We start from the raw sequence: 27,753 nt of genomic DNA, 5'->3' as shown, positions 1-27,753 counted from the left end.
CGGTCAATGTTCAATTTGTTACCCATTAAATTAAAGTAGACTGTGTAACGTCGCGTCTCTGATTTACTGTCTCGCGCTTTCTCCGATTCAACGCCGAGACATCTATTTTTAGCAGTGTACAAGATTGTATTGTTCTTATGAAAATATCCAAACAAAATTGTTACTTTCTTTGACCTCTTGCCCCCTTTTCTTTGTTGCTAGTTTTCAACGCGTTTTCGTTATGCATTATATGATGTAAATAAAGTAATTTATCAATGCAATGCAATGCATTGCAATGCAGTGTATGGTTGTATTCATGTAGTGTGTGTGGGGGCTACATGAACGTATCCACTCATTAAAATATGCTCGTTCCCGACGATCTATTACCGACGATCTTTTTCTGTACGTGCGAATTCGCCTTTTCGGGCATATAAATAACCACAGAATCACATTTAGAAGAAATATACACACATTTTGATATAATATAATAGCAATAACTTCCGCCGAAGGCGGGTATACACTCGAATTTGGTACAATTCGCTCCATATAGCACTCGCCATTCGGCTCGTGCTATATGTCGCGAATTGTACCAAAATCTCGTGTATACCCGCCTTCGGCGGGGGTTATTGCTTAATTACAACACATGGTCTGTCCATGGAAGCATAAACGTTAACCATACTTCCATGGCCTGTCGCATAGTCCTCGAGAATCACGCGTAGTCTATATATACATACGCCATTTGAAGACACCATAGGTATTCGTGTACAGGTAAAGGTTTGCCATCAAAGCTATGTCTGAGGTACATTATTGTGTTGGGGTATCAAATAATGGGGAACGTAATGCAGTAATCCCCTGGCAACCATGTGAGAGAGAAACCTGTGACTTCATGTTATCCGCGTGTCATACACGTACGAAACACACTAAACCGACATATCACCTTCGTGTATAATAATAGCTACTTAGGAGATGGAAAGAAATTGGGATCATGGCGAACATGATACTACAATCGTAATACTCGTTTTCACTAGCACTAACGTTCATTTTATACTAACAATGTATTAAAAACACATTATGTAATGTTAGTGAAAAGACTATTCATCGTGATGGAAGCTGTCCCTAATTTAACCTGTCAGTCTGCTTTCTATATACATACTAAGCCCTACTAATTTTCTGTAGTCGTGCTTTCATGTTGTACAATGCAATAAAAACGACATTGCCACACTTATAAAGAACACTACATGTTTCAAATTTGCTATAAAACAAAGATCGGAAATGAAATTAAAAATGAAAAGGGGGACGCTGCTTTCAAACGGCTGTCATTTTGAGAGTGATCAAAAAAAAATCAAAAACAAGCGACAATAAGCGAAGAAAATGAAGGTGAATGGGGGAATCGAACCGTATTTCTACATCAGAATTTAATGAGATTGGGACATTCCCCATTTTACGCCAGCGATGTACTATTTATCAGTGTACAGACTCAGAAACTATAGACTCTATAGTGGTCTGAGGTGTACACAAGGAATCACGCATTGCTGTGTGTACTAAACAGCGCCACAGACGGCGAGGTAACCATTCACGGTGTTACATCTCGGTACATGCCCGTGTTGTGGCAGCTACTCTGACATCTACGCAATAGATACAGGCAGACAGATAGACAGAAGGAAAGACACAAGGGGAGACAATGGATAACGTTGTGAAATGTAACCTGTTTCTATTAAATATATGTATTATAATGGGTCTATATGTACCTAAGAGTCGTTGACAAAATATTTTAATGAAGTTCTCGGTGATCTGAATTAGAACTAGTTTAAAATCAGGACAAAGTCATCGCGGTATATAGTACTTGAATATGTAAATTGTCACTTTTTTGTAAATATACCTGTCCACAAAATAAAGAAAAGATCAAAATGGCACTCCTGCTATTAAAACAACATCTTCACTGTTAAATTACTCTTCTTGGAAAATTCTCAACTCAAATCAACCACACAAATGTAGGGCTATAAGCTTCTGTGCCACTTTTTGGGTGTACTGTAGTGTTACTCTTGCAATATTCACTGTGTTAAAAAACTAACATGGCGTCCATACTTGCTATATGACATTTCATTGGCCTTAAAGCTGCTCGAACTGTAACAGGAGTACTACTTTTTGTCGCTCAGACAAACCCCCCCCCCAAAAAAAAAAAAAAAAAAAAAAAAAAAATCCACCAATAATTAGACATTGTACATGTTTAATACTTGGAAGGTCGATTGTACCCATACGTAGTAATACGTTGAAAGCGTAACCGCTATCTATGGGGTGGGGGGGGGGGGTGCGTTAATTTTAGGGTGCGGACCCACAAATAAATTTGATTGGATTTATCACCCAAATGTGATTTAATACTGTTCAGGTGACGATATTATGAGTAAGTCGTAATATTTAACAAAATATTTTCAATAATCCAGCTTTGTAAGGACAACCTTGATTGCAGACTATGTCAATGCCCGAACAATGGCGCGAAATAACAAATCAATACAGCTTATACAATTACGCTGTCTGATCAACGTATTGTATTATATTGTAATGTATGCATAATTATTACTCAACCAATTCTACTAAATCGCAGTGGGTAATCTCACTTTTACATATTTACTGAAACTTACAACAAACGAAACAGGAAATTGCAAATCCTAGTGAATTATAACAGGTCATAATAGTGTGATATGAAAACTAAACAGCACGGTATTAAAGTCACATGTATCCATTCTTTTACCGCCACTTCCGACTAATGTACAAATAACAGTTACATGTAAGGTGACTCCTGATTGGTTACAGACCGCTGTGTAATCTGTGGTGTTTGTCACCTTCAGTTTATCGGCGTACCGTCTGGTTGTTGATGTTTCTAAAGAGGAATCATACACTTATAACGGAACGGCATGCAGCAAACGCCTCGCCAATCTATTTCAGCGTTTCCCATAGGTTCTACGGTTAGCTTGAAAGTACATTGGATCACAATTATTCAGCGTGGCGAGAGTCACGAAGACATGTTCTAAGATCGTAAGAGAATATTGCCTCAGTCTCTTTGGAGGAAATTACAGACATTGTAAAGACCACGGGGATTTCGGTCTGTGATATTATCTATGCCTTTCTCGACATCTTACGAATGCTGTTCAATGTTTGGTACACAGAATGATAGGATGGTCAGCTGCAGCAACATAATTCCGCATGTACTAGCTAAAGCACAAAGTGTTTGATTTTGAAGTAACTGTACTGAAGTTACAGCTAGAGGCAAAGACATTAGTCTTCGTCGCTCAGTACATATGTTTTTGCTTGAAAGTCGATGAAGTTAACGCATCACCTTTCAGATACAAAGGTCTGAGAGGATCTTAATTTTCCTCGAGTTCAAAGAGCTTTGCCAGCTGTGCTGACACTGATTGTGATTACTACAAACTCATCTGTCGTCGGGTCTCTCTACTGCTGGAGGCGGGTTTTTAAATTGTGTGGACTGTATGGTGAATGAGGAGACTCTTATGTAACCGTACACTCTTGTTTTTCAATCTCAATTGCAGGGGCGGTTGTCTGTTTTACACACTGCAGTAGAAGCAGGGAACGTAGAATTAGTACAGCTGTTTCTTGATAAAGGATTCGTTGCCAGTGCTGTTAATCAGGTAAGTACATATATCATGTATACTCGTGAGCAATACTGGGTTGACAGACGAAAAACACGACTGTGGCAATCGCCAATGTTGGAAAACACATCCTAGTTAATATCCTAGCTTAATACCATGTTGGGCTTCAAAGCCAGAAGTTGTTCTGTTGTACGAGAGTTGTACGGTATTACCTTGCTAAATTTATCATTCTTTACGCCCGTATCCAGGTCTAAACAATGTCAGTGTCACATAAATAATGCAAATACGATATCTTTTGAAGGCTGAACACGACAATAACACGAATTAAATACCTTGATTGAAACCGTTAGAAATCAGTCTCCTATTCAACAGTTTATAATGAATGCACAGATTTTCTTTTGGTGTAATTTCACTCACAAGCAGTCACTTGATGACGATATCACATCTAATCAAGTTGCATTGTTTGCGATTTGACGTACATAGTTTTTTGGAAACAATTAAACATCCTTAGAATTATATGGAATACCGCCAAAACATGGGTAGTGAAATATCCAGAACAGTGTAAAATGTTGTTGATTCTTTCGTAGTACAACCATGGTATGTATGATAGTGATAACAAACAGGAACGGTGGCTATTGTCAATGCTAAAACAAAGCCAAGTATGGACAAGTGTAATTGTTTACCTGAACTGAAAACAAACGTCAACGAGCAATTAACTCCTCCACAGTTATAATATTCAAATTTTGCTACCTTCGTCAAAAGCAAATCAGTTTGTTAGTGCTTTTGTCTCCATTGCCATTATCTCATACACAGTCACAGGTTGTATTAAGTGGTCTTATACACGTACGATTTGCCTAACTAGATTCATGTTTACAAAGCGACATAGTTCAGAACGCCACTGGTGTTCCTATATATGTACAATCCTTCAGCGCGATATACAATATGCGATATGCATGGACCAGTACTCGCTGCTCACAAACTGTCATCGGTTATCACTCATGGAAGCATCACCAATACTTCCATGGTACACCGAGGAACACCTTACTGAGTGTCCAAGGCCATAAACATATACAGTAGTATAAATATAAATACAGTGTCCACAGTGCTCACAATGACCCTGTACTCGAACACCATTGCCTGTAATGTCATAGTCATATTGGTTTTGCTGGAGTTGCAAAATAATGAAATATCACAATGTCACCCTCTGTCACCCAGAGGGTCTATGGATAGACATAGAACATAAACAGAATCAAATACACGTGACACATACATTTATATTACTATTATATAATGTTCGAGTCATACATATATATTACTATTATATAATGTTCATACATATATATAAAATATATCAAGATATCAATATACATATCAATATATATTAATCTATCTATCTATCTATCTATCTATCTATCTATCTATCTATCTATCTATATATCTATCTATCTATCTATCTAACTGTATATGTGTGTATATATACATATACATGTATATATGTGTGTATATATACATATACATGTATATATGTGTGTATATATACATATACATATGTATATATATACATATATATATATATATATATATATATATATATATATATATATATATATATATATATATATATATATATATATATATATATATATATATATATATATATATATATGCTAACTGATCTTCAGCCCAGACCTATCACCTGACATGTACGTAACGTGTATATACACCTTATTTACACTGAAGAATTACGTCACTGTAATATTTCTATAAAAATAGTCCACGATTCTGCGAATAGCTTTTAATATTAACACGTTCCTCATTCAATCGGAGGATTTTTAAGTAGCATTTTACGTGACACTACAACAGTATGGTAAAATGAGAAATCTTTGACACAAGCATGTTAGACATGATAATTGTCAAATCATAAATGGTATTCATGAAATACTTTCCCTGTCTATGGGACAGATGAGGCTGTAATGGTGATAACTGAAAGTGACTGGCTCTATAAAACCCCAAGTCCTTACAATTCTTGTTTGCTAATACAAAATCGGAAAAAAACCTTTTTTTTTTTTTCTTTTTTTTTTTTCAATTATTGATATTTCATAATTATATTAATTTCATAAATTATATATAAATCATTGGATCTCATTGTTCAGACTGTTTGTCACAATGAGTGATTTACAGTTGATAGTAGTACCATGTCGTGCTTTAAACCATATGTTGTCTCACTGTATACCACCATGATAAAGAATATCTGACGGATAAGTCATTTCGTCGGTAATATGATCACCGAAAAGTCGATCGCCTAGAACAAAAGGTTAAAACATTTTCAAAAAACTATGAATACCTAAATAGCATAATGGAAAGTACTGTCAGTATTTCTATCCATATCGTATTAAATCGTTATTTAGCCAATATTTTATTTATGTTTCCTTTTTTCTTACGAATACTTTTTTTTGTAAAATGTTCGAGTCTTGCAATGTCTGATAGTATACGGTATCTCAACCTACGTATCCATTTCTCGTGTCTCATACTTCTACCCTATCGATTACAGTTATGTCGTACGTACCATTACACTACCAATGACCCGTGTTTATTAATATAAATCTGTCTTAAATGTGTAAAATGCCATAAATCCAAATCATAGTATCTCCGGCTTAGATATTAAAATAAGCAAAATATGAAAACCAGTTTCCTGTCTGTTTTTTTTCTGACGCAAGCATCGTAAATATATAGTGTTTATGAACGCCGTGGTATGGTTTCTTTCCCCGCCGTTCGGTTTATTATCAAACGACGGTACCAGACATCGTCAGGGTGTACGGTGGTGACCTCGATATTGAAGTTATTTATTTTGATAACCTTTTACGTACAACGATTGCGTTGCATGGTAGAAACCAAATACTACATAGCTACTGGTGTACGTCAAAGTTGTCTAAACATGACAGAACGCCGAACCTTGTATTTGTAATAGACTGGGTTAATCTCCGCTAATTGTTGGCTGAACATAGTAGTGGTAGTTGTTGAGTGCATATGCATCTAGTGCTGAAAAGAGAGGTATGTAGGCAAAAGCAGATAATAAATATCACATTCTGCAGCTGATACGACACTTCTGTCATCAGGAAGACGATTTGGTCTCCCAACGTGTAGAAAAGTAATAACAAAACCACATTGCCTACTTTGATAGCCTGTATTTCCATAACATTCACAATAATCTTTTATACAAATTGCTTCTTTTATACGAATTGCTTGGTTTGTTTAATGACACATTCAACTCATTCGTGCTGTGATCATATTTAAATATTATCTTTTTATTATGTAATATGGATTATCGTTTGTTTTAATGTATCAGTTACATGTATTAGAATTTTACTATTGTGTATGCTATTTTCATTTGCTATCGATGTAGGTTAACATTTCTGTAATTTCATCTTATGGGAGATGTTAACTTATTCTTGTAGCTCGTAATTGCGTTCTTCGCCAAAGTTTAGTTGACTGAATCTCGTTTAAAGTGTTTGTTTTATGCAGGCTCTTGCACGTTGCGGTTAAATCGTAAGACCGCGATACATGTTATCAGAGATGTACATTGTAATGGCTTTTGATCTCTTGTTCGGTTGGTATCCCGAGCGAAATGGATGGAATTCCTCAGATTTTTTTTTTGACAAACACTTTTAACCGAACGATTACACAGGAACCATTGAATTTTATATTGGCGCTACAGATGTATAATTAACTTAGATATGCGTATCAAACCTGCGTCACAACATTGGGACAGTGTCCGGTTAGTCACCCAGAAAATAAGGAAGTTTAAAACTATTCAGTTTAAATTGTTTTCTCGTTTCCTTGTTTTTCTTTATCACACTCTGTCTATTAAATTCATATATCCGAATAAAATGGAAATCAAAAGTTCAACTGTTATTCGCGTCACTTCTCTAAAACTGTTATCGTTCTTGTCGCTATGGTTACCAGTACAAAGTTTTGGTCTTCTAGCTCTACATACACCAAATTGATTTTGCCTCGTGTTCGAATTAGAGATCGTAGATTCACGCCGTTTTCGGCCTCCAGTTGCGATACATGTTCAAGCACGTGATGGTGCACAAGGAAGTGAAAATAAAATGGTAGATTTTGACGAAAAAATAGTTTGTCATGTAGTCAACAATAAGTTCAATTTTAGGCATGATAACAGCTGCCTAGAAATAGTTGGTCCAGAATGAAAGAATGATTCTATGTAATGTTTATGACTCCACTGATAAGATAACACTAATTCGTGAATCCGGGATCACAACCGTGGCCTTTTGACTCGCCTTCATTCGTACTGTGTACATAGAAACAAATATGAAAATGCGCTTGCTATACTCCAAGCGTTTGTTCTTTAAAACACAAATTATTATTTTCCAATATTCAAATATTCATCAGAATTCATCTTTATCATGATATGATCCGATCGGAGAACCCCAGCGGAGTGAAACTCTAAAAATAAATGACTAGCCGGGGGAGGGGGGTGGGGCAACATTGTATGCCTGTGTTTCGTCACCGTCACAGACTATAGGTCAACTTGAATACATACAATTTCCCTAGGACATAACACATGCCACGACTACAACTTCAGCATGAGTTTGTATATACGTATATCACTTAAAGGTCGGTCATGATATATTGGCCGTGACACAGAACAGGTTTTGTAAGTTAAAAATTCTAAATTGTCGCTTTAAATACAACGATATATCGACTGTTTAACATCAAACGGTGAGAAAATTCGCAGAGTATGTCCCAGAATCATTTGTTATGATTTCCCATAAACAACCTTAGGGGTATAAAACAACATTCCACTGAACTACTGCATTGGGACTAAGAAAGGGACTGTTTTGTTTTACTAACACGCCAGGGACCCATAAACTATACAGTCAATCATCCAACTTCCACATACATGTATTCTAACAAGAAACTCAAATAGAACCTCCAAGTGAGTCACTATACAAGCAAAACACCGGAGTTCAGAATTGCGGTCAAAGATCATTAAAGCGACCATATGGATGAGGACTGGGTGTTTATTTTGGCTTTTTAATTTATAAAACAATTTTATCATGGCTTTCCACTTGAAAAATCAATGTGAAACAACACATGCCAAGTCTGTGTTTGTAACTCAATACATTGCAAAAACAATCATTGTGTAAAATGTTTGTTATTGTACACACAATGGTATTTATTAAAGTTTTGCAATTTATTGAGTTAAAAAAATAAGGATATTCATATGTTGTTTCACGTTGATTTTTTTTAAAGTAGGAAGCCATTCCCATGATAAAATTGTTTTATAAAATTAAAAGTCTAAAATAACTACCCAATCCTCATCAATATGGCCACTTTAAAGTCTTGTACGTAATTATAGGATGGCCATTTAAATTTTTCTGTCACTATGCGATGAGAAATATCGAGACATTCAGCCTTATTTGTATGAGGAGAACACGAAATTGCCATGTACAATAAAGCGGGCAATACTCCCGTAATTTCCCGTGTAATAAAAACCGTGTACAGGTTGTAAAACTTCAATATGCAAAATGTATTTACAGGTCTTTTTATGTCCCAAGGGAAACGTATAATCTCAAGTCTTTGACCTGACAAAGTGAAAAATACCCTCGTATAGTATATGATGTAAGTGCTTTTATTTCAAGCATAAGTAAGGAGTTCCTTACTAGGGTTATTCCGTTGTTTATTTACCCAGAAATATTAACTTAAAAACATTCAAATTCATAATCGTTTGTCAATATTGGTTACAAACATAAAGATTTTATAGACTCTGAGCTAGAGATGTATTCCTTAACTTCATGCGGGTATGTCATTTCATCACTATTAGTTCAGGCAGGTTGAATGATAAATTTTGCTATGTACGAATTTTTCTGTATGTACTTCACTGCATGCAACTTACTATCGTTGCCTGCCTTTTCTCGAGGGAGTGAGTGTCCAGCTAAGTTCCCCACATGGGTATGTATGTAGAAACTAATCACACATTCACACACTAATTATACAAGGAATGCTATTTTAATATGTTTTGTCCCCCCCCCCCCCCCCTTAGCAGACGACATTGGTGAATTTTGTGAGTCAACTAAACTATTCCACCATTCTATTTGGAGGTCAATGGCATGGTTCAGGCTGTTTTGTTAGTCACGTGCTATGTAAACACTGTGGTTGAGTTTGTTTTCAGTGTCGTTTAAGTTCATTTAGTTTAAGAAACACTTGTAGACATTGTGTATTTGTCTTTGCGGGAACGTTTTCTCAAATAGTTTGCTCAAAACAAATGCCCAGTTTGCAGGTCCGCCGAAGTCGAAAAGAGTTCTCTTCTAAAAATAAAAAATGCTGCCATTGAGAACTAGGCCAGACAGAAAAGTTCAAAACTGAAAAAATAACAGATATTTCTCTAATAAATCTTTTGACTAAAATTTGGAAAGCTGCCCATGTACACGGAAGTGTGACATTAATATCTGACGAGGTCCTCAGGTCAAGTGGTCATGTGCCCAACACGTGACGTCATTCTCAAAGCCAGCGTTATAATGCAATATCCCGGTATCGTCGATACGACATACCTATTGTATGATTACATATTTTAATATAGTATCAAACTTGAAATGATTCTGAAGATATACAAGCATCATTTTATTGACCCGCGTGAACTTTGTTCAGGTAAAATAAGATCGAGATATTAAGACAAAATCATTTATTTAGAAATCGACGCCTGCGGGGTCTGTATTACTTGTACTCTAGTTAATGGTGACAGTGATCTAGTGTGTGGGAAGTGCTAATCACCGACCCCAAGCACTGTCACTGACTACACAGATATATAGTCATTGTTTTTACAACATGATTCATACGTGATTTCATTTCTAAATGACAGGTTATGTTTAGATGGATACGACCTTTGACCTCGAGTCAGTCTGCTCATTTATCCTTTCGATCACTTAACCTGTATATGACCACAATTTTAGTATTCCCGTAAATCATCATGAAGTTAATCTGACTAAGATTATCATGTCATTTATAATTTCGTTATCTCTAGTCTTCTGCACGTGATTATCCACAAGTTTGTTGACCATACCAAAATAAATTGTCGACATGGTTGTACCTTTATATTTGTTTACAATTTATCATGACCTTTGCCTTAATAAGGTGTGTGTGTGTGTGTGTGTGTATGTATGTATGTATGTATGTATGTATGTATGTATGTATGTATGTATGTATGTATGTATGTATGTATGTATGTATGTATGTATGTATGTATGTATGTATGTATGTATGTATGTATCTTTCTGCTTGTGTGTCTGCCCTCATACCTGCGTGTAGCAAGGATGACAAATAGCTCTCCCAAACCCCATCTATCGTTGTATTTTCAGTGGTGTCAACCTAATGGACGATGAAGAATGTTTTATATATTGAGTGTCGTGTTCTACAGTGTATTCACGTTTTCAGGAAAGCGAAAACAAACATAAAACTAGAATTCAATTTCCATCTGTCATTTACGGTGACTTTGTTTCCCTTTCTTGTGTAAATAACGTAAATTATAGCCTTGCAAAAGTTGCATGGACAGCAATGTGTAGTATTAACTTGGTATGCTATACACTAATACTATACTATAAAACAGTTCGCAATTTAACAAGATATAGGATAAGTCATTTGATAGATTCAATCCCCAAATCAACAGTTGCAGATATTTTGAATTTAGCGACATGTTTGAGTAGACTGTTAGAAGAGTTGGAAAATTTCAACTATTTTCGCAGGTTTAATCCCTTTTACAGCGAACTTCAAATGAAATATTCCCACTACTACAGACTTGTTTAATCAATACGTTTTTTATTGCGGGCGTTATCCAATTATAAACCACTTCTTAGTCTTCCTGGCTATACTGTGTAATTCCTGTTGCTAGGTTACGGTAAGCAATCTAGATTATAAATGGGTGTATGTTTGACGGTTTGTAACGCACTGTATTATGGTATTTAATTAATTGGTTTGATGGTGTATAACGTTTGAGGGTGGAAAAAGAATACCATCCATGACCCATCGTCGTAAACTATAGCCTCTTTTACGGCACCGTCCACCCGTGACCATACTACATTTTTGTACTTGTAAGTCAGACGATCGTGGTTGTATGAATGTACGTATTCTGATATCTCATGTATTGGATTCAAATCGCATTGACACAAGTACTTCTTGATATACAGCTATCACACTAGGTCAGGAAGTGTTGTATTGCAAATAACATCATTGCCCCCGTGTAGCTCCAGGGTCTAGTCACATCATTGCAATGTGGTAATGATCGGTTGAAAATAGAAAAAGCGTACGCTGGCTACTCGTGGCGAAGTCATCGAAGTGTATGCATACCCCCGAGCACTATCTCGCACGGTAGACTAAGAATCGATTGCTACCAATCTGAGTAATACAGTGGTACTCTCACTTTGCTTGCAGACAGAGTAAAGTTGACACTCATTCTGACAGTGTCTCTTGTTCCCTATGTATACGAGACAGTCAGTCAAAATCGAGTATCGACTTACATGTACAGTTCAGTCACACTCCTATTAAAGAGAGTTTGAGAGTAACATGTAAGAGATCTATCTATCTATCTATCTATCTATCTATCTATCTATCTATCTATCTATCTATCTATCTATCTATCTATCTATCTATCTACCTACCTACCTAGACCGACCAACCTACCTACCTGCCCACCTACCTACCTACCTACCTACCTACCTACCTACCCACCTACCTACCTACCTACACCTACCTACCTACCTACCTACCTACCTACCTACCTACCTACCTACCTACCTACCTACACCTACCTACCTACCTACCTACCTACCTACCTACCTACCTACCTCTTCACGTTCATCTGTATAATGAGAAAATAACACATCTGAGATAAAATGAAGTGAAGTGAAGTGAAGTCATCAAACGATCAAGTCGTCGTGCATATTTAACGTGTCACAAGTTCACGAGTACAAATGCTCATAATGGCTCACAGGATAACGACACATTTTTGATAAATTGAATTTCAACCGCGAAAATGATATTCAGGTATTCCTATCTACCTGTACATCCATACAAATTGGCATACTCTTTATGCTATAAACTCTAGCTTGGAATAGCCAGGTCATCAGATTTTGCTTTCAATATTTGGTATCTGTGTTACGTGTGGTTAGTCCTGCTTGTTGACGGAGTACGGGTTCGATTCTGACATTGTCCCAAAGGAAAGAGATATTATCAGAATCAAGTCCCGACTTACTCCGTCTGCAAGCAGATTAATGTGTGGTCTCGATGCCCACTAATAACACCTAAGCACAATGCCATACTTTGCGTGTAGACAGGGCGATCTACGTACGACCCCGTGTTGTAATATGTATGACATGCCAACCTTGTTTTGCAAATGATCTTATCATTTATAGGAGACTTCGTAGTAAACTACAATGCATAGGACTTCAAAAAACATCAAGTAATTAGCAACAGCATCCAATTTTTGCTTCTCACAAACAATGTCATTGACAATAAACGAATTTAATCCCAGACTCTGGTCTGATGAGTATTAACAATTGGTGAGACAAATAGGCGACTAGACTTTAAAATAACGAATCACACTCTCATGTTAGATTCAAGACAAGCGGGATATAGCGTTGGCAAGGACGCCCATTTCTATACGTCCTGTAAAACTAAAGTTAGTAAAAGAATTCCCCTTTGAAGTTTCTTTAGGAATGTCGCGTAAAAGGTCACCCCGATATAAGCTAGAAGCAAATGCAATCAAAACTGCAGTACAGAAAACTGTTCAATCTTTGACAAATAGCCTGACTCATCATTATTCAGTGATATTCAGTATTAACCCCATGCACGGTGATGACTGGGTGCTAAAATGCCATCGGATTCACCTACATCATGTTTGTGTCCAATATTTAGACTCGCAAGTCCATGTAGGAGGCTCGCTAAGATTATTTTTTTACAACGGAATACCATATATTATAAACTTTTAGACTGCGTACAGACATTAGGGCACTGGTTGGTACCACGCAGCGTGCTATTATAGCAAATAGAATACCGGGAGACAGTGATGTTTTGACTGGAAAAGTGTTTCAGTGGCAAATTAAAACTGCCAGCACTGTGGATACTAGTACACCCATACTTGGAATGTGGACGAATTGCCTTCATTAAACAGCGTCTACGGTGAACATATGTATACAATACACATGATACACTGAATGTTATCCGACAATATTAGACGTTGTTGAAGTTTGTCCCCGTTTGACGTCCGTGAGTTCGACTTTATTCAGCCTCGATAAATATACAATATTGCACACGACTATATATATCGCGGCTCTAGAATTTGCATAGGGTGAACTGTGTCACCTCGGCAATGCATTGTTTTACATGTAAACGAAGGAGGATCTGTAGTTGTTTTAACGGGGGGGGGGGGGGATGCGTCGCGAACTTACCTCTAGTCCTGCAAAAATATCTAAACGCTTTAAGTATGAGGGCGCCCTCCTCGCCAGAACTTATTTCAGCTTCGTGATAATTTGAATAGAAGTGTTCTATATGAAAATAGCTTGGTCTACACTTCACTATAGATTTGATATCTTCCGAATAAAGTGTATGCATTGTACAATCTCTCCATAATGGTGATGAGACTATTTTCCTCCAGTTCGAAGTCTGTTTAGTTGGCTTTAGGCCACACTGTTAATGTTCTACTCGTAAAAGCCAATTTATGGTATTCTAACGCCCCGGGAGTCGACATTTATGCGAGTGTTGTTCACAAACCCATACTACATGCTAGTTCCTCTCAGTGGAGATTTTTTTGTCATCGTGGGATGCGTGACCTTGTTGCAATTCTGTCACGTGGTGCGGAAAAACTAATCAAAACAAAAAATATAAAACTCGACTAGTAACGGAAAAATTAATATTTATAGCGGGCACGAAATTTCAGTGGTGAAAGTCATTGGATAGAATGTTACTATGGTAACAAGAAAATGTAGTAACGCTGAATGAATCGAAATACGTCTTAATTGTGGCAGTGACGTCAGCCGCTCTCTCAAAGCGGTATCAGATTCCTGAATCTATGAAAACTGAGAGATGGAAAAAAATAACCCATGAAAGCAAATAAACTTTCTTGTGATTAAATTGCGAGATCGTTTTTCCTAGTTCGTCAGGATTATACGTCTTTCCCCCTAATTTGATTCGTCTTGAATGCCGATAAAATATCTTTTAATCACCCGTGCTCCATGAATGATTGCATCGTTGTCCCGCATGTTTTTGAGAAAAAACCTTTATCGATGATACTATAATGCAGAAGAAAACGTTTTATTTATCCCAGATTTTATAGTAGACCGATCATAGATATATAAAATTATGAAAAATTAAATGTATTGTGAGGAACAGACTGATGTAGAGCAGTGCTTCTTCTCTCGAGCATAGCTCACTGGCATTCATTTCCGGAGGATGTATAAGCCTAGACGCCTTAGAATATTGTTTGTATATGATGTATCATGTTCAAGTTCAACTGTTTTAAAGTATAACGCCAGACGTGATAATTTAAGGGTTCCCAAACAATAACCCCCACCCCCAGAAAATTCGTTTGAATACAGTTCATTTAGTAAAAAGAATGCTAAGCAGAGCTTATGTACTTTTGAAATATCTATTACAATGTGTTTTGCAAAGCGCAATTAATACCCTCTCTTTTCTGCCAACGTCAGGCAAAAAACTATTTGCTTTCAAATGCCAAGGAAACATTAAATGAGTCAAACCTTTTGCGAAGACGCCATTAAGCTGGTGCATGTGTGGCGAGCATGTACATGTATGTGTGGAAGGGGGGGGGGGGGTACGGGTTCTCTTTTTTCACTCATTCAGAGCCACTTAAGCTGGTGTATATGCGGCCTGCATGTGTGGAAGGGGGGGGGGGGTTCCTTTTCACTCATATCCATTACTTTGGAGATCTTGACTGGGAACCTGCATCTATGTAATCAATAGTGAAATTTCCTAAGACCTTGATGTTTGACCTCGATCTTCATAGTTGAATAGCGACACTTGTGTTTCGTGGAAACACTTTATTTACAATTCAGATTCAGTGGTCTGTTCAATTGTGACCTTGTCCTGCTAATTTAACGTTACGTCTTAATCTGTGATTTCAACATTTCTTTCACATACAAACCTCTGTCAATTTTTATAACTTACCACTTCTTTTCTGCACATTTAACATTGATTACATTACTGCTACAGAATACCTTGTGGGAGTATGCTTTTGACGAAGACTTCATCGACGTTTTTGATCTTTTATTGCCGTTCAATGATATTATGTTCTGTTAATTAAGTATATCTAGATTTTCTTGTTAAATTCAATTTCTGAAATATTCCACAAAGGAAGCAATGAAATCAGATAAGTTTTACCCCTAGAAACCGATATTCTCTTTGCGTTTGCCGCAACCAGTATATCGGTTACCCAGACTCTCACATTCTCGCACACCACCAGAGCTGTTATTTCTCTGCGAACCTATTGACGACGCGTTTTGAACAGTGCCGTAAAAGAGGCGTGGTTTACGACGATGGACTGTCACCGCTGGGGGCTCTTCTGCGAGAGCATCCAGACGCGAGAGTCTGTGGAGACTACAACCGGTACTGTGTCGCCCCTCATGAATATCGGAAGTTAAAGAGATCTATGATGTCCAAAATTAAAATCTATGGTTTCCTCCTCTCATGCAGAGTACAGACGCCACTCATGAAATATTGTAGAAAATCGAAAAATACACCTCATCCTTGAAAATCAGTCATATTTTTATTTACGTAGTACTGAAAAGGGATTCTCAACTTCTCATCACATGACATAGGCTAGCTACAACTAGCATAGTAGTATACTCGGGGTTACATTGCTATTCGGTGCTAGCTATCAATTTTCATGTCTCGTCTCCCAAACGTACAAGTATTCAATCGTCGCAAAACCACGACCGTTTTACGGTACCGTTCTTAACGAACCGGTCCTTACTGGAAGTGTTGTGGTAGAAATAATAACTCTGGTTTGCGAGAATGAAGTATTCCTGTTTTTCTATCAGATTTCTTCTCGGAACTACCCAGGTCAAAGACATTAGTAACCCTGTGTGTTTTACTACTCCGTGGCACGTGCACATGCGACTCGTCTTGTTTGCTCGTCGTGAGTAAACTTTTTTTCAAAAAGAGTTGTAAATACATGCATAACGTTTTATGTTACAGTTGATTGTACATGACTTGGAAATGTCAACTATATCATAGTAATGTCTCGCGCCATGCTGTGCAGAAAATCGATGTCTGCAGCTAAACAATTATTTGAAAAGCGACTCACTTGCACATTTTCAATAACACAGATATGCGATTGGTCATGCGCAGTGCAACATTATGACAAGCGATAAATCTGAATCCTCGTGTAATATTACGGCACTACCACAATTATACGCAACATTGTAATACTGCACTTAGACAACATTACACTGTCGTGTATCTTTTAGTATTGTAATTTCCCGATATCTCAGCCACTGTAAACGATTCCCTTCGAATTTAAGTACGGTCACACCATTAGCAGTTTCAAAATAACCTGTCTGAGAATCCGAGGTTATGGTAAATGATGAACTGCACACTGTCAATGTATCCACAGATGTGGCCCGGCTTTATTCTGAAGAGCATTTTATAACTTTAGAATTGGACAGAGTGTCAACCACTTATTTAATCCATTGAAATCCGACTTAATAAATGTTCAAAACTGTTACCAGTTTTATTAAAACATTACGTCAAACAACGGTTTCATTTTGAATATCAATACCCCGACTATGTTTGGATAACCTTGATGAAAAATATTTTTTTCCGCTCGCTAATTTCATACTGTGGCGTTTAATAAAAGACAATTACTGTAGCGACGTTGCTCTGTTAGCTAAAGATGTTTTCAGCAAGCTAACACAATATGGATATGGGTTCTCCACGCACATACAAGTCATCAATTATAATAGTCGCGTAGGACATATTTGATGTATCCGTCTTTGCGCTAACGACGAACAATTCAACAGCCCGCTTTTACCTATACATCGTGGTGAGTGCTAGCTGGCACTTAGCAATTGCGTGGAAACCACCTATAGATCGGGACAACTTTCTGCGTTTTATGGCCTATCTCGCTGTTTTATTTGCGAGCTGCAAAAGGGCACAGCGTATATTGTTCGAAATTACAGACGTGATCAACATCCTGGGTACATTATCATCACCCAAATGACGTATTAGGCCTAATCGTGTGGTTTTGAAAACAGCAAATCTGACGTTCATTTTATGATTGTATTATTTTGATGCTCACACAGAAAGGCCAAAAACCCATAGATATCGCCCAAGCAGCGAAGAACGAAGACATGGTCCGGGTTTTAAGCTCCAGTTGCGAAGTAGCCGATACAGAAAGTACTAAGGTAAGACAAATAATGGCAACATAAATCGATTCGATAATTGGTCGATCTCAGACACTCTCTAGTGTCATAAGACTTCAACACCTCTACACCACATCACATCACACCACACCACACCACACCACAACACAACACAACACAACACAACACACCACAACACAACACAACACAACACAACACAACACAACACAACACACCACACCACACCACACCACACCACAAAACATTAGCCTCAGTTCGAAACCTCATGTTACAGAGAAATTGTAGACGACCCGTGTAATGTTCTGACACAGACGGTAGAAATGTGTACTTTTGTTATCCCAAAATTTTACCAGGCGATTACAGAAGCAACACCCCTTCATATTATTTACATAGAAACTAATGACGATATCGACACTTTGAGTGGAATTATAAGCCAGCTAAACTGAACACCAAAGCAATGGGCATAATAATCAACAGACGTTAAAGCTAACAATACACATAGTAGCACATATCTATACCGGTCGATGGTATACAGTTTGCGTGTGTTCTGTACTAGAATGCTGGGAATTACACAACGAATTTCTAGAGAGAAAATTATACGTTACTTTATGTTAAAGAAAGGTTTCCTCCGGGCTTTTTACAGTGCTTTAATTAATAGACTCAAACTGCAACATGAATACGAGAACAGTATTAAACGTTTCAATTTCAAATGATGTAATACTTCGCCATGACTTTTGATGAATATCTGAGTACACTTGAAATCAATATTTATTGGCACAATGATCATGTCTGTGCCTGTTTCCATGGTAACAAAGCAATTTGAAATGGTCAGGTTATGTGAACTCATTAAAGTAGGTACTGTTGTTAATATTTCAGTTTTTTTTCTCCAGATATGTGGGTAGACTAGAGGTGAAATAACTAGACTATAGTACCGTAGACGATGATAGTTTATGTAATTAAGGGTATTATCTAGTCAGCACTTCTTCAAACGTGATGGTATTAAAGCGGCTAAAACTGGGTTAATAAGCTTCATTTCCTAGGTTGAAAATATTCAGGTAACGTCAATCAAACTATTCTACTACAAAATTGTTCATGCTACGTGTACATGCTTTCGAAGGCATTAGTCGTTGTCTCCACGCGGTCTTAGGAAATACAGTGACAACACAGTAGTTCTGCCAATTGCAAGTGATAGTTAAGTATGTTTCAAGATGTAGAATACTACAGGTAACATTAAATACGCACCACAGCCATCCCCAACAGATGTATAAACACAGCTCGTGCTCCTTTAAGAATATTGTATTAATGTAACAAAGTAATGAGTCATTTTGTGACTATCACCTGAGTGTTTACGTCAAAGACGCCATATTGTATACCTGAACATGAAATTCATGTTAATTCTTTCTTGTGGTCGGCGGGGGTGGGGGTGGGTTTAAATCTACAGATAGTTAATGGGTGGCGGAGAAATCTCAAATGTTTTGGCGTAATGTCATGTGACTACATATCAGGATCGGAATAACCATTATAATAGTTTGTGGTTTTCATTGTTGTCGAAATGGTTTTACTGCATCAAAAACGTGGCTTACATCAATAGTTCTATTCGTATAACGCAATTATACTTGCTCCGTACACTTTTCCGCTTGCAGTATCAAAACCAAAATATACATTTTTTTCAAAGGCATTTCTTATCCTTTAGAGCAGAATAATATGTCAATCAAAATCACTTCCCGTTACTACTTTATCGGATGCCAGTACATTAAAACTGTAAACATAATACTTTGCAATCCGAGATCGAAATGGCCACAAATTGTCAAGAGAATTCACATAAAATATGTTACAGTTAATGGTGTTACTAGACATAATACACATTAGTCTGTTTATGTATTGCAACACCTGCACTTAATATACTGGTAGTGAGGATGCTGTGTTGGTCGTGCGAACAGCCTGCTATAATTCGTTGCTATAGAGTTATGTACGTTCGCTTATTTATAGTGTTCAGTCATGCTGGTACCTCGTATTCTGTACGAACCTACCATCGATTTTTCGCGGGGAGGGGGGGAGGAAGGAGTACTCACGTAGGAAAGTGGTGGTAGTGTGTGTGAGTGTGGAAATCAAGAGAAAATCCTTACCATTTTGCAGACATAAACAAAAGAAACATGCCAAACCTAATAGCCATCCTATTGATTCTACACACAAAGATAATACGAATCTTGGATATGAACAAATTGGACCCATTTTCATATGCAAACAACTGCAAAAACAACCCAATTCATACACCAAACGACCAAGTAGACCCCTATATCATTTACAGTGCCCCGGGGATATTTTCCATCATCATCCATATATCTAGCAATGAAATTAGGGTACAATAAAGGTACACCCTTCCAATCATAAAACACGGTATACAGAGTCACTTAACTCTCAACTGCGCAAGAGAAATGTTACAATTAAGAATGTGGTAGGTCGGTAGATAGAATCAGCCATGTAAACCATGTGTGCAATCTCGGGTCACAAAACAAAACATTTTGATCAAATTACAGACGATGTTTCTATATTTTCCCTTATGACAACCACTTAACCTTGATAGGTCATCAAGGAGATATGTTTCAAGATATGTTATGTCCTTGCTTTATATATAGTGACAGCAGCCATCACTGCTGGAGTGGATTAATAATCTCAAACTCATTGACCTAATGTTGATAATCTTGTACTAGTATATCACTACTCTCCTGTCTGTGTCTCTCTGTCTGTCTGTCTGTCCCATGTGTCAGCTGATTCATCGCTTTATTTGTGATCGTACATTTTGTATATAACAATATCAATGTATGTGAAATTGAAAAGCTCAAGTGTAATATTATGTTGCTGCCTTGTCTTGTCTTCCTTTCTGGACATGTTTGACGATGACGATGATGATGATGATGATGATGATGATGATGATGGTGATGATGATGAAGTGGTTGTGGTGGTGGTGATGATGATGATAGTGTCGGTGGTGGTGATGTCATGATGATAGTGTCGGTGATGATGATGGTGGTGGTGGTGGTGGTGGTGACGATAATGGTGATGAAGCGGTTGTGGTGGTGATGATGATGTCCATTGGTGATAACGTTCGTATTACCGTTCGAAAACCACTGTGAGCATGCTATGTGAATGTATTACACATTACAAGGACGCACTATCCTTGAAATAAACACACGAAATAGCTCTCGCGATCCTATTCACGTTATTGTCGAGCCAACATTTTGCACAGCATAAGAGTTGATAAAAAACAAATAAAAATCGACTAATCACCTTTTAATGAATTCTCAAACGACAGACGTTCAAACAAAGCGAATATAAAATATTTCTATTAACAAATTCTGACGTTGCCACAGCAACAGTAATTAATTTGGTAACAGTAATTGATCACTGTGCCATGCCATGCTGGAATGACACATTTTGTTTCAAACTGTGACGTAATCAAAAATACTTCTCTACTGTGACTCCGACGAAAGTTCAACGAAGCCAAAAACACTAACTCGTTATGAAATTTGTAAAAACCTTCTATAACGAGAAACCTGCAACAGCACTCTATCAAGTCTCCATCACTTGATGTAAAAGCGATTTCTAAACGTCTAACACAGCTGGTTTTCAGATGGTAATAAAAGCATGTAGTCATATCCCCGGTGACTGACCTCGCCTCGTGGGCTCTGTTCTGTCCGCTTATGAATCCAGATCGGTGCCATGCCTCAGCGAAACCTGACTTTTTTTTTCATTTTATAAATCTAGCTGTCGTCTGCATTGTATTTGAAAGATTTAGGACTACTCAGTTCTTTCATTTAAAGTTTTAAACTTGGTATTACCGACACATGCAACTGTAACCAATACTACTCTATGGACATAAACACAACTGCACTAGGGAAATCCTCTTTATGGTCCAATGAGAGGAAATATAGTGTTCTTTTTTATTCTCAATCCCATGACGTTACCATGGAAACACTGTCAAAATCAATGATCGAAAGATGAGAAGATGACAATTCCAATGAAAATGTGAAAGATGTGATTCAAGTAAAAAGGATAATCTCAAGACATGCTGTCTGCTTGTGTTAACCTAGGGCAATACGTTGGACGAGTAGAATAACATTATATGTGTTTATCCTCTAGATTTCTTTGCAAAGAAACAATCGAATATAATTTGACTGTATTGAGAGAAAAAAAATGTTAATAACAAAAGCAATGGAAACTGATTGTCGTATATGAAGTCACAAACTGTAAATGTGACATTTTAGGTGTTTTATACTCCAAAATGTCTTGCTTTAAAGGGAAGGTTCGATCACATGACATTGTGTTTCTATTTACAAAAAAAGTGTATTAAAAACGATTTATACCATTTTTTAAACTAAATTATCTTCGATATAGCCTTAAATCGGTTTTAGCCTCCAATATTACACCTCCATGTATGTCGCCATTTTGTCCTCGAGGACAGCGCCCGCCAGTGTTCACTTTGAGAAATTGAACCGCATCACTTGAAATAAAATCTGACAACTCATCATGTATGAATGCAAATTACACAAGGTGTGTGGCATACATAGTTTGGTGATGAAAATATCCCCTGGAAGGGTTTCTACATATTTCCGTTTTCCATTAAAACCAATTTCAGTTGTTCAAATATTAATTTCACTAATCCGTTGGTGGGTAAGTGCACTTTTCTACGGTCACCGTCTAATGGATATGCACTATGTGGACAGGACGCAGACCAGAGTCTTATTAAAAGACAATAATCGATCATTTTTATGACTATTATAGATTGTTTTTTATTTTTACAAATAAGATTACTTTTGTTGATATACGTACTGGAACGTACGTAAGTTTAACGTCAGTCGTTGGTGACAGAGTTCTTAGTCATAAGGTATATGTAGGTGAGACTGGCGAGAGAACAGTCGCGCGCAGACCGTCGATTCTTGCAAGGAATTCGTGCCAGCTACAAGATAAACGGCATAGGTTTGAGTTTACTATGCAGCAGAACAGCATGGATGCAAGTATGTATGGGTTAAAATAACGTAGGTTCTACTCAAACATGTTGTGCTCTTTCTTTGATGATGTATTTACCAAGTGACTTTATTGTTTGTGGAAGCGCAATATTTTGTCATTGTTGCAATGTAAACCAAAAGGTTAGTTGATTTCTTATGTTGGACACTAGAAAGGAGTTGTTATAGCATTTACACACTTGAATTTCACGTCACACGTCACACACACACACACACACACACATACATACATACATACATACATACATACATACATACATACATACATACATACATGTACATACATACATAAATAAATACATACATACATACACACATACATACATACATACATACATACATACATACATACATACATACATACATACATACATACATACATACACAGTGGTTTGGTATCGCTGACAACTAGACGGGAGTAGATGTTACGTTTAAAATCGCTTCTGGATCGTATCTGTCACTGGGGAACGAGTAATATAAAACTTACACAGGAAATGAACTGTGAAGTAGTTAGAAATTGCAATAATTGCGGATAGTGACACACATTCACGTACTGTTGTTCAATATCTGTGGTACAATGTTGATAAAAAAATGTCCAATTAAACACAGAGGGTTATATAACTAATAACATCCTTTTCGTAAACTCTGTTTATGATCTCATATTCATTTCTACCAAACGGTCTATTAATGGTATATAATACTAGTAATATAATCATAAAGTCATAGTACAGTCAGTGGACAATGAAATGACTTAAAACCTATATTTTGAAATCAAAGAAAGTATTAGTAAACGATGGATTCATGATTTGTATGGTAGAACTAAGGCTTACACGGTATAAATTCCCATTTGGACACCATCTTGTAATCGTATCGGCGTCGCGTTAACGTTTTGAATTGTAATTGCAATCATAGACAGTTCTTCTCCACTGTCTATGTTGCAATCGCCATTGTTAACAACAGTACAGTTTAGACCAGTTTCTAGCCATACTCAGCCATCGACGAACTGGCGGTCCCAACATATTTGTAAACCCTTACTTCGTTGTCTAGCTAGCATATAAATATTTCAGAAATCATATTTGTTCTGCTCTTATTACCTAGAATGTTATTGCATTTTCTGCTCATTGACCTGTAAGAATAAAGTGTTTTGCACGACGTGTACCGTTTTACGTCACATCGTCGTAAAACCACTAGACCGCTTTACGGCCCCGTTAAAGCAAGCTCAAGGGCGGAAAAAACACTCTCGTCAATTTACGTTGTAACTCTGGTCAGTACTTTTATGTGATAAAAATGATTGTACTTTTAAAACAAAAACAAAAAACGAGATCCTATTTGATTTTTATCGGAGGAATTTGCTTATTAGTTGCTTCTAGAGATAGGATTGCTTTTGGGAAGATAGAACACATACAATTTGATCGACCTTACTTACAGTAATAGAGGTGTTCCGTATCACACAAACTTGTAAATGAATCGTACATCAATACCTGACTACAAATGCTATACAAGTGAAACACAAAACTTGACTTGTGAAGTGAACCGTGCATTGGATTACTATACTGGTAAGAGACGCCATCATTGTTTCAATCTTTCAGTCGGTGCCTTGGTTTTGTAAACAAACAAGTGTACCCTGTAATTGTTTTAATTTACTTACTGTAATGTGGGTAATGGAATTGCATACGATTCAATTTGATCAGAATTCAAATTTCTAAAAGAAAGCCCCAGGCTCGAGCAATTTTCACAATCGTTAATATGCTAAGTTATAGTGCGTTTACCCGAAGCAATCGAATCGGACGCTAGCGGCTTGGGGTTTGGTTTGCAATTGGTTGCGGTGCGTTTTAAGAGAGTTCCTAAAAAAATTTGCGCTCTTGTCGTCATGGTTTGTTCATACATTGCAGTGACCATTCTCGCAAACCAGAGCTGTTATTTCTTCCGCGACACCTCTTGACAACGGTGCGTCTTGGACGGTGCCGTAAAAGAGGGTGTGGTTTACGACGATGTATTATGACAAGATTATTCACAGTTTTTCACGTTTAAAAGAAAGACCCAGATAAAATGCAATTTTCGGAATATATTCTTACTAGTGTTATGATGTTCATCTTGTTCTTATAGTTTTAATAGGCGATATCTAGCATACATTGCATTGCAGACGATTTTCTGGTAATTTGTCTGACATTGTAGACAAAGTATGTAGTATATGTTGTGAAGGAATGGGGGGGGGGGGGTGATACTGATGAGTGTAGGGTGCACTGTTTCCTGGGTAACGAATATTCACCGTGAAAGTAGTATGGTGTGATGCATCTGAATGACTATCTGGTTCTAAGGTATTTGAAAGTGATTATCAAACCATGATCAGTCCAATCTTGAAGGTTTTCATCTCTACAGTGAATCTATATTTTGGTAATACTGTTGTAATTTTATACTTACTGGACTATCAAACACCAAAACATGGATACCCAAAGCTAATCTGTAAGGTACGCTTTGACGGGGCGCCCTCACACATCGGTCAACCCCTCAGGTGCGGTCGGAACGACACGACGTCTATTACAGTCTAACCCAAAGTCTACCAAGGAGAGCTTTGTTCACGTGCTTTTCTCATGATTGTTAATCAGCCACTGGTCACCCATTTGTTACCATCTGGCGACCAACAGGTCACCCATCAGTGACCCATTGGTCAGCTATTGTCAACCACTAGTAGCTAATTGGTCACCCACTTGTAGCCAATCGGCCAGCCACTGGGCATCACCGGTGAGCGACTGATAGCCAATTGGTCACCCACTGGTAACCAAGTGGTCAACCTCTGGTCACCACGGATCACTCACTGGTCGCCATTTTGCAGCCACTGTCACCCACTGGTAGCCAATTGGTTACACACTCTACATGTTAACCACACATTGGTCACCTATGGTTAACCCATTTGTCACCCACAGGTAATCCATTGGTCACCGGTTGTTAGACCACTGACCCATCCACAACCCATTTTTCACTAACACATATTTCATTCTCTTGTTCACACTGGGATACTATGGTAAAAACAAACAATGCACATTAGATGATAGTCTAGGTGAATGGCACGCATTAAGTAGCCAGTTGTCATTTTAGTGATTTGTAAACAAAATATTATACCTCATTCCAGTACAACACCATAATCTAAAACTGAGGGCACATAACATAAAGGTGATAATGCTGTAAAGGTGGTTGGAACTCCATTCCCAAGTCCTTAGTTTAGTGTCTGACCGTTCGTGGAGGGAAATTGAATACCCCTATAGTGAATGAGTACAGGACCCTGGTACCCCATACCTGCAATTTGAAGTACACTGGTTCAAAGTTAAAATTATATGGCCTCGAGGTCAAAGTTCAGCTAAGATCCCAACAATAAATTCATAATATCTGTTTTTTCGTAGGACATACGTGTAGTTCATAAAAAGTCGGCTGACTCTGGTGTTAGTAGTAGCTCTGAAAACCCTGCAGCTGGAGAATCGTGTAATGGTGATCGCAAAACCATCGAAGTCCCTTCCCCTACTCAAGCCTTTATGACAGTGCCTGTAGTACCAGCTGACATGGAAACGCCGACAACTGCTAGTAACTCTGAGGTAACCATGACAATAGTCCTCCTGTCAATTTATGTCTTTCAGTCAACCATAATTAGGAAAATCTGCAGTTTAGGAATATACTAACGTAGCAGTGAAATGGATATACGCACTCACATAAATCTACGTGAGATATTACTTACAATTTTATGTATAATCAATCTTCAAAAAGGAGCGAAAAGTTGCCACAAAATATCTTACCATTATAAATCACGTCAGCTTTTTTCGTTAACTAGGATAACAGATAGTGGAATACATTTTGATATAGGGCTGTGTGCCAGAAACTTTCTAGCCCAGAGGCTTGTGCGGTGTGGAGAGTTTCTTGAGATAGTAACACCCAGACAAGTCACTTGCCAAGAAACGTGAAGCATATTCTACAAACGCAAATTTATATGTTTAGCTTGAGTATATATATTTCTTCAATACCGTTTCTTTTCATTTTCATGCTTGAATTCACTATATTATTGCAAAATCGAAAATGCGCCTGGGTCACAGTCGATTTTGCAAATACATTGCGGATCTTTCAAAATCACTTCAGCACGACGCTTGAAAGTTAGGTTTCTCAGCTCTTGCAACGCTGCAATGATATCGAATGACGTCATCAACATCTTTCATGTACGTCACTGAAACTTCCACCACAGACACATGACGTGATTTCTTCGTATGATTACACCTCTGAGTTTATTAGTTTCCAAGTATTTGAAGTTCTAATGTTTATATCTAAATAAACGACAACGGATTTTGAGTCAACGAAAGTACATTCACCGATAATTGTTTTTGTGTATGGTTGTAATCTATACGTGTATTTTATTTGAGTTCGCCGACCTAGCGAAGAGGATTGTTTATTTATCATTTCTTCGGAGCTACGTCTATCGGTATCGTTGCTCAGCATTACTATCACACTATCGTCTCAGATTCATCGTAAATTTGACTCACACCCATTGCTAGCATTTGCTTCCAACATCCGCAGTTCTGGGTATTGACCTCATAGGTGTTTCATAATCAAACAGAATCTAAGACAGATGTCACGAGACTCATAATATAAACATCAATTATTAGTTCGAAGAGAAATTATTGCTCGCTAGGTATTATAAACAAAAGTAATGAGTCAGATCGAGGCAGCTAATCATGATATCATCATTGGCGTCGCAGG

At 37.4% G+C, this 27,753-nt stretch overlaps 1 protein-coding gene across 3 annotated transcripts in view; it reads left to right on the top strand.

Moving 5' to 3' along the window:
* LOC144452014 (uncharacterized) overlaps window positions 1-27,753 on the top strand; it is a 52,963-nt gene that overhangs the window by 19,772 nt on the left and 5,438 nt on the right. The window contains exons 1-4 of one of the 3 annotated variants that reach the window (XM_078143008.1): window positions 2,945-3,012; window positions 3,525-3,623; window positions 17,912-18,013; window positions 26,415-26,603. In XM_078143008.1, coding sequence (XP_077999134.1) covers window positions 17,960-18,013; window positions 26,415-26,603 — 243 coding nt within the window. In that variant the 5' untranslated portion in view covers window positions 2,945-3,012; window positions 3,525-3,623; window positions 17,912-17,959. Of the gene's footprint in view, window positions 1-2,944; window positions 3,013-3,524; window positions 3,624-17,911; window positions 18,014-26,414; window positions 26,604-27,753 lie in introns of those variants that run through there. The other 2 variants (XM_078143006.1, XM_078143007.1) reach the window with 2 other exon arrangements.

The sequence above is a fragment of the Glandiceps talaboti genome, chromosome 22, assembly GCF_964340395.1.
Source record: "Glandiceps talaboti chromosome 22, keGlaTala1.1, whole genome shotgun sequence".
Classification (NCBI taxonomy): Eukaryota; Metazoa; Hemichordata; class Enteropneusta; family Spengelidae; genus Glandiceps; species Glandiceps talaboti.
Note: the sequence above shows the minus strand (reverse complement) of the source record. Positions and strands in the feature narration are given on the sequence as shown.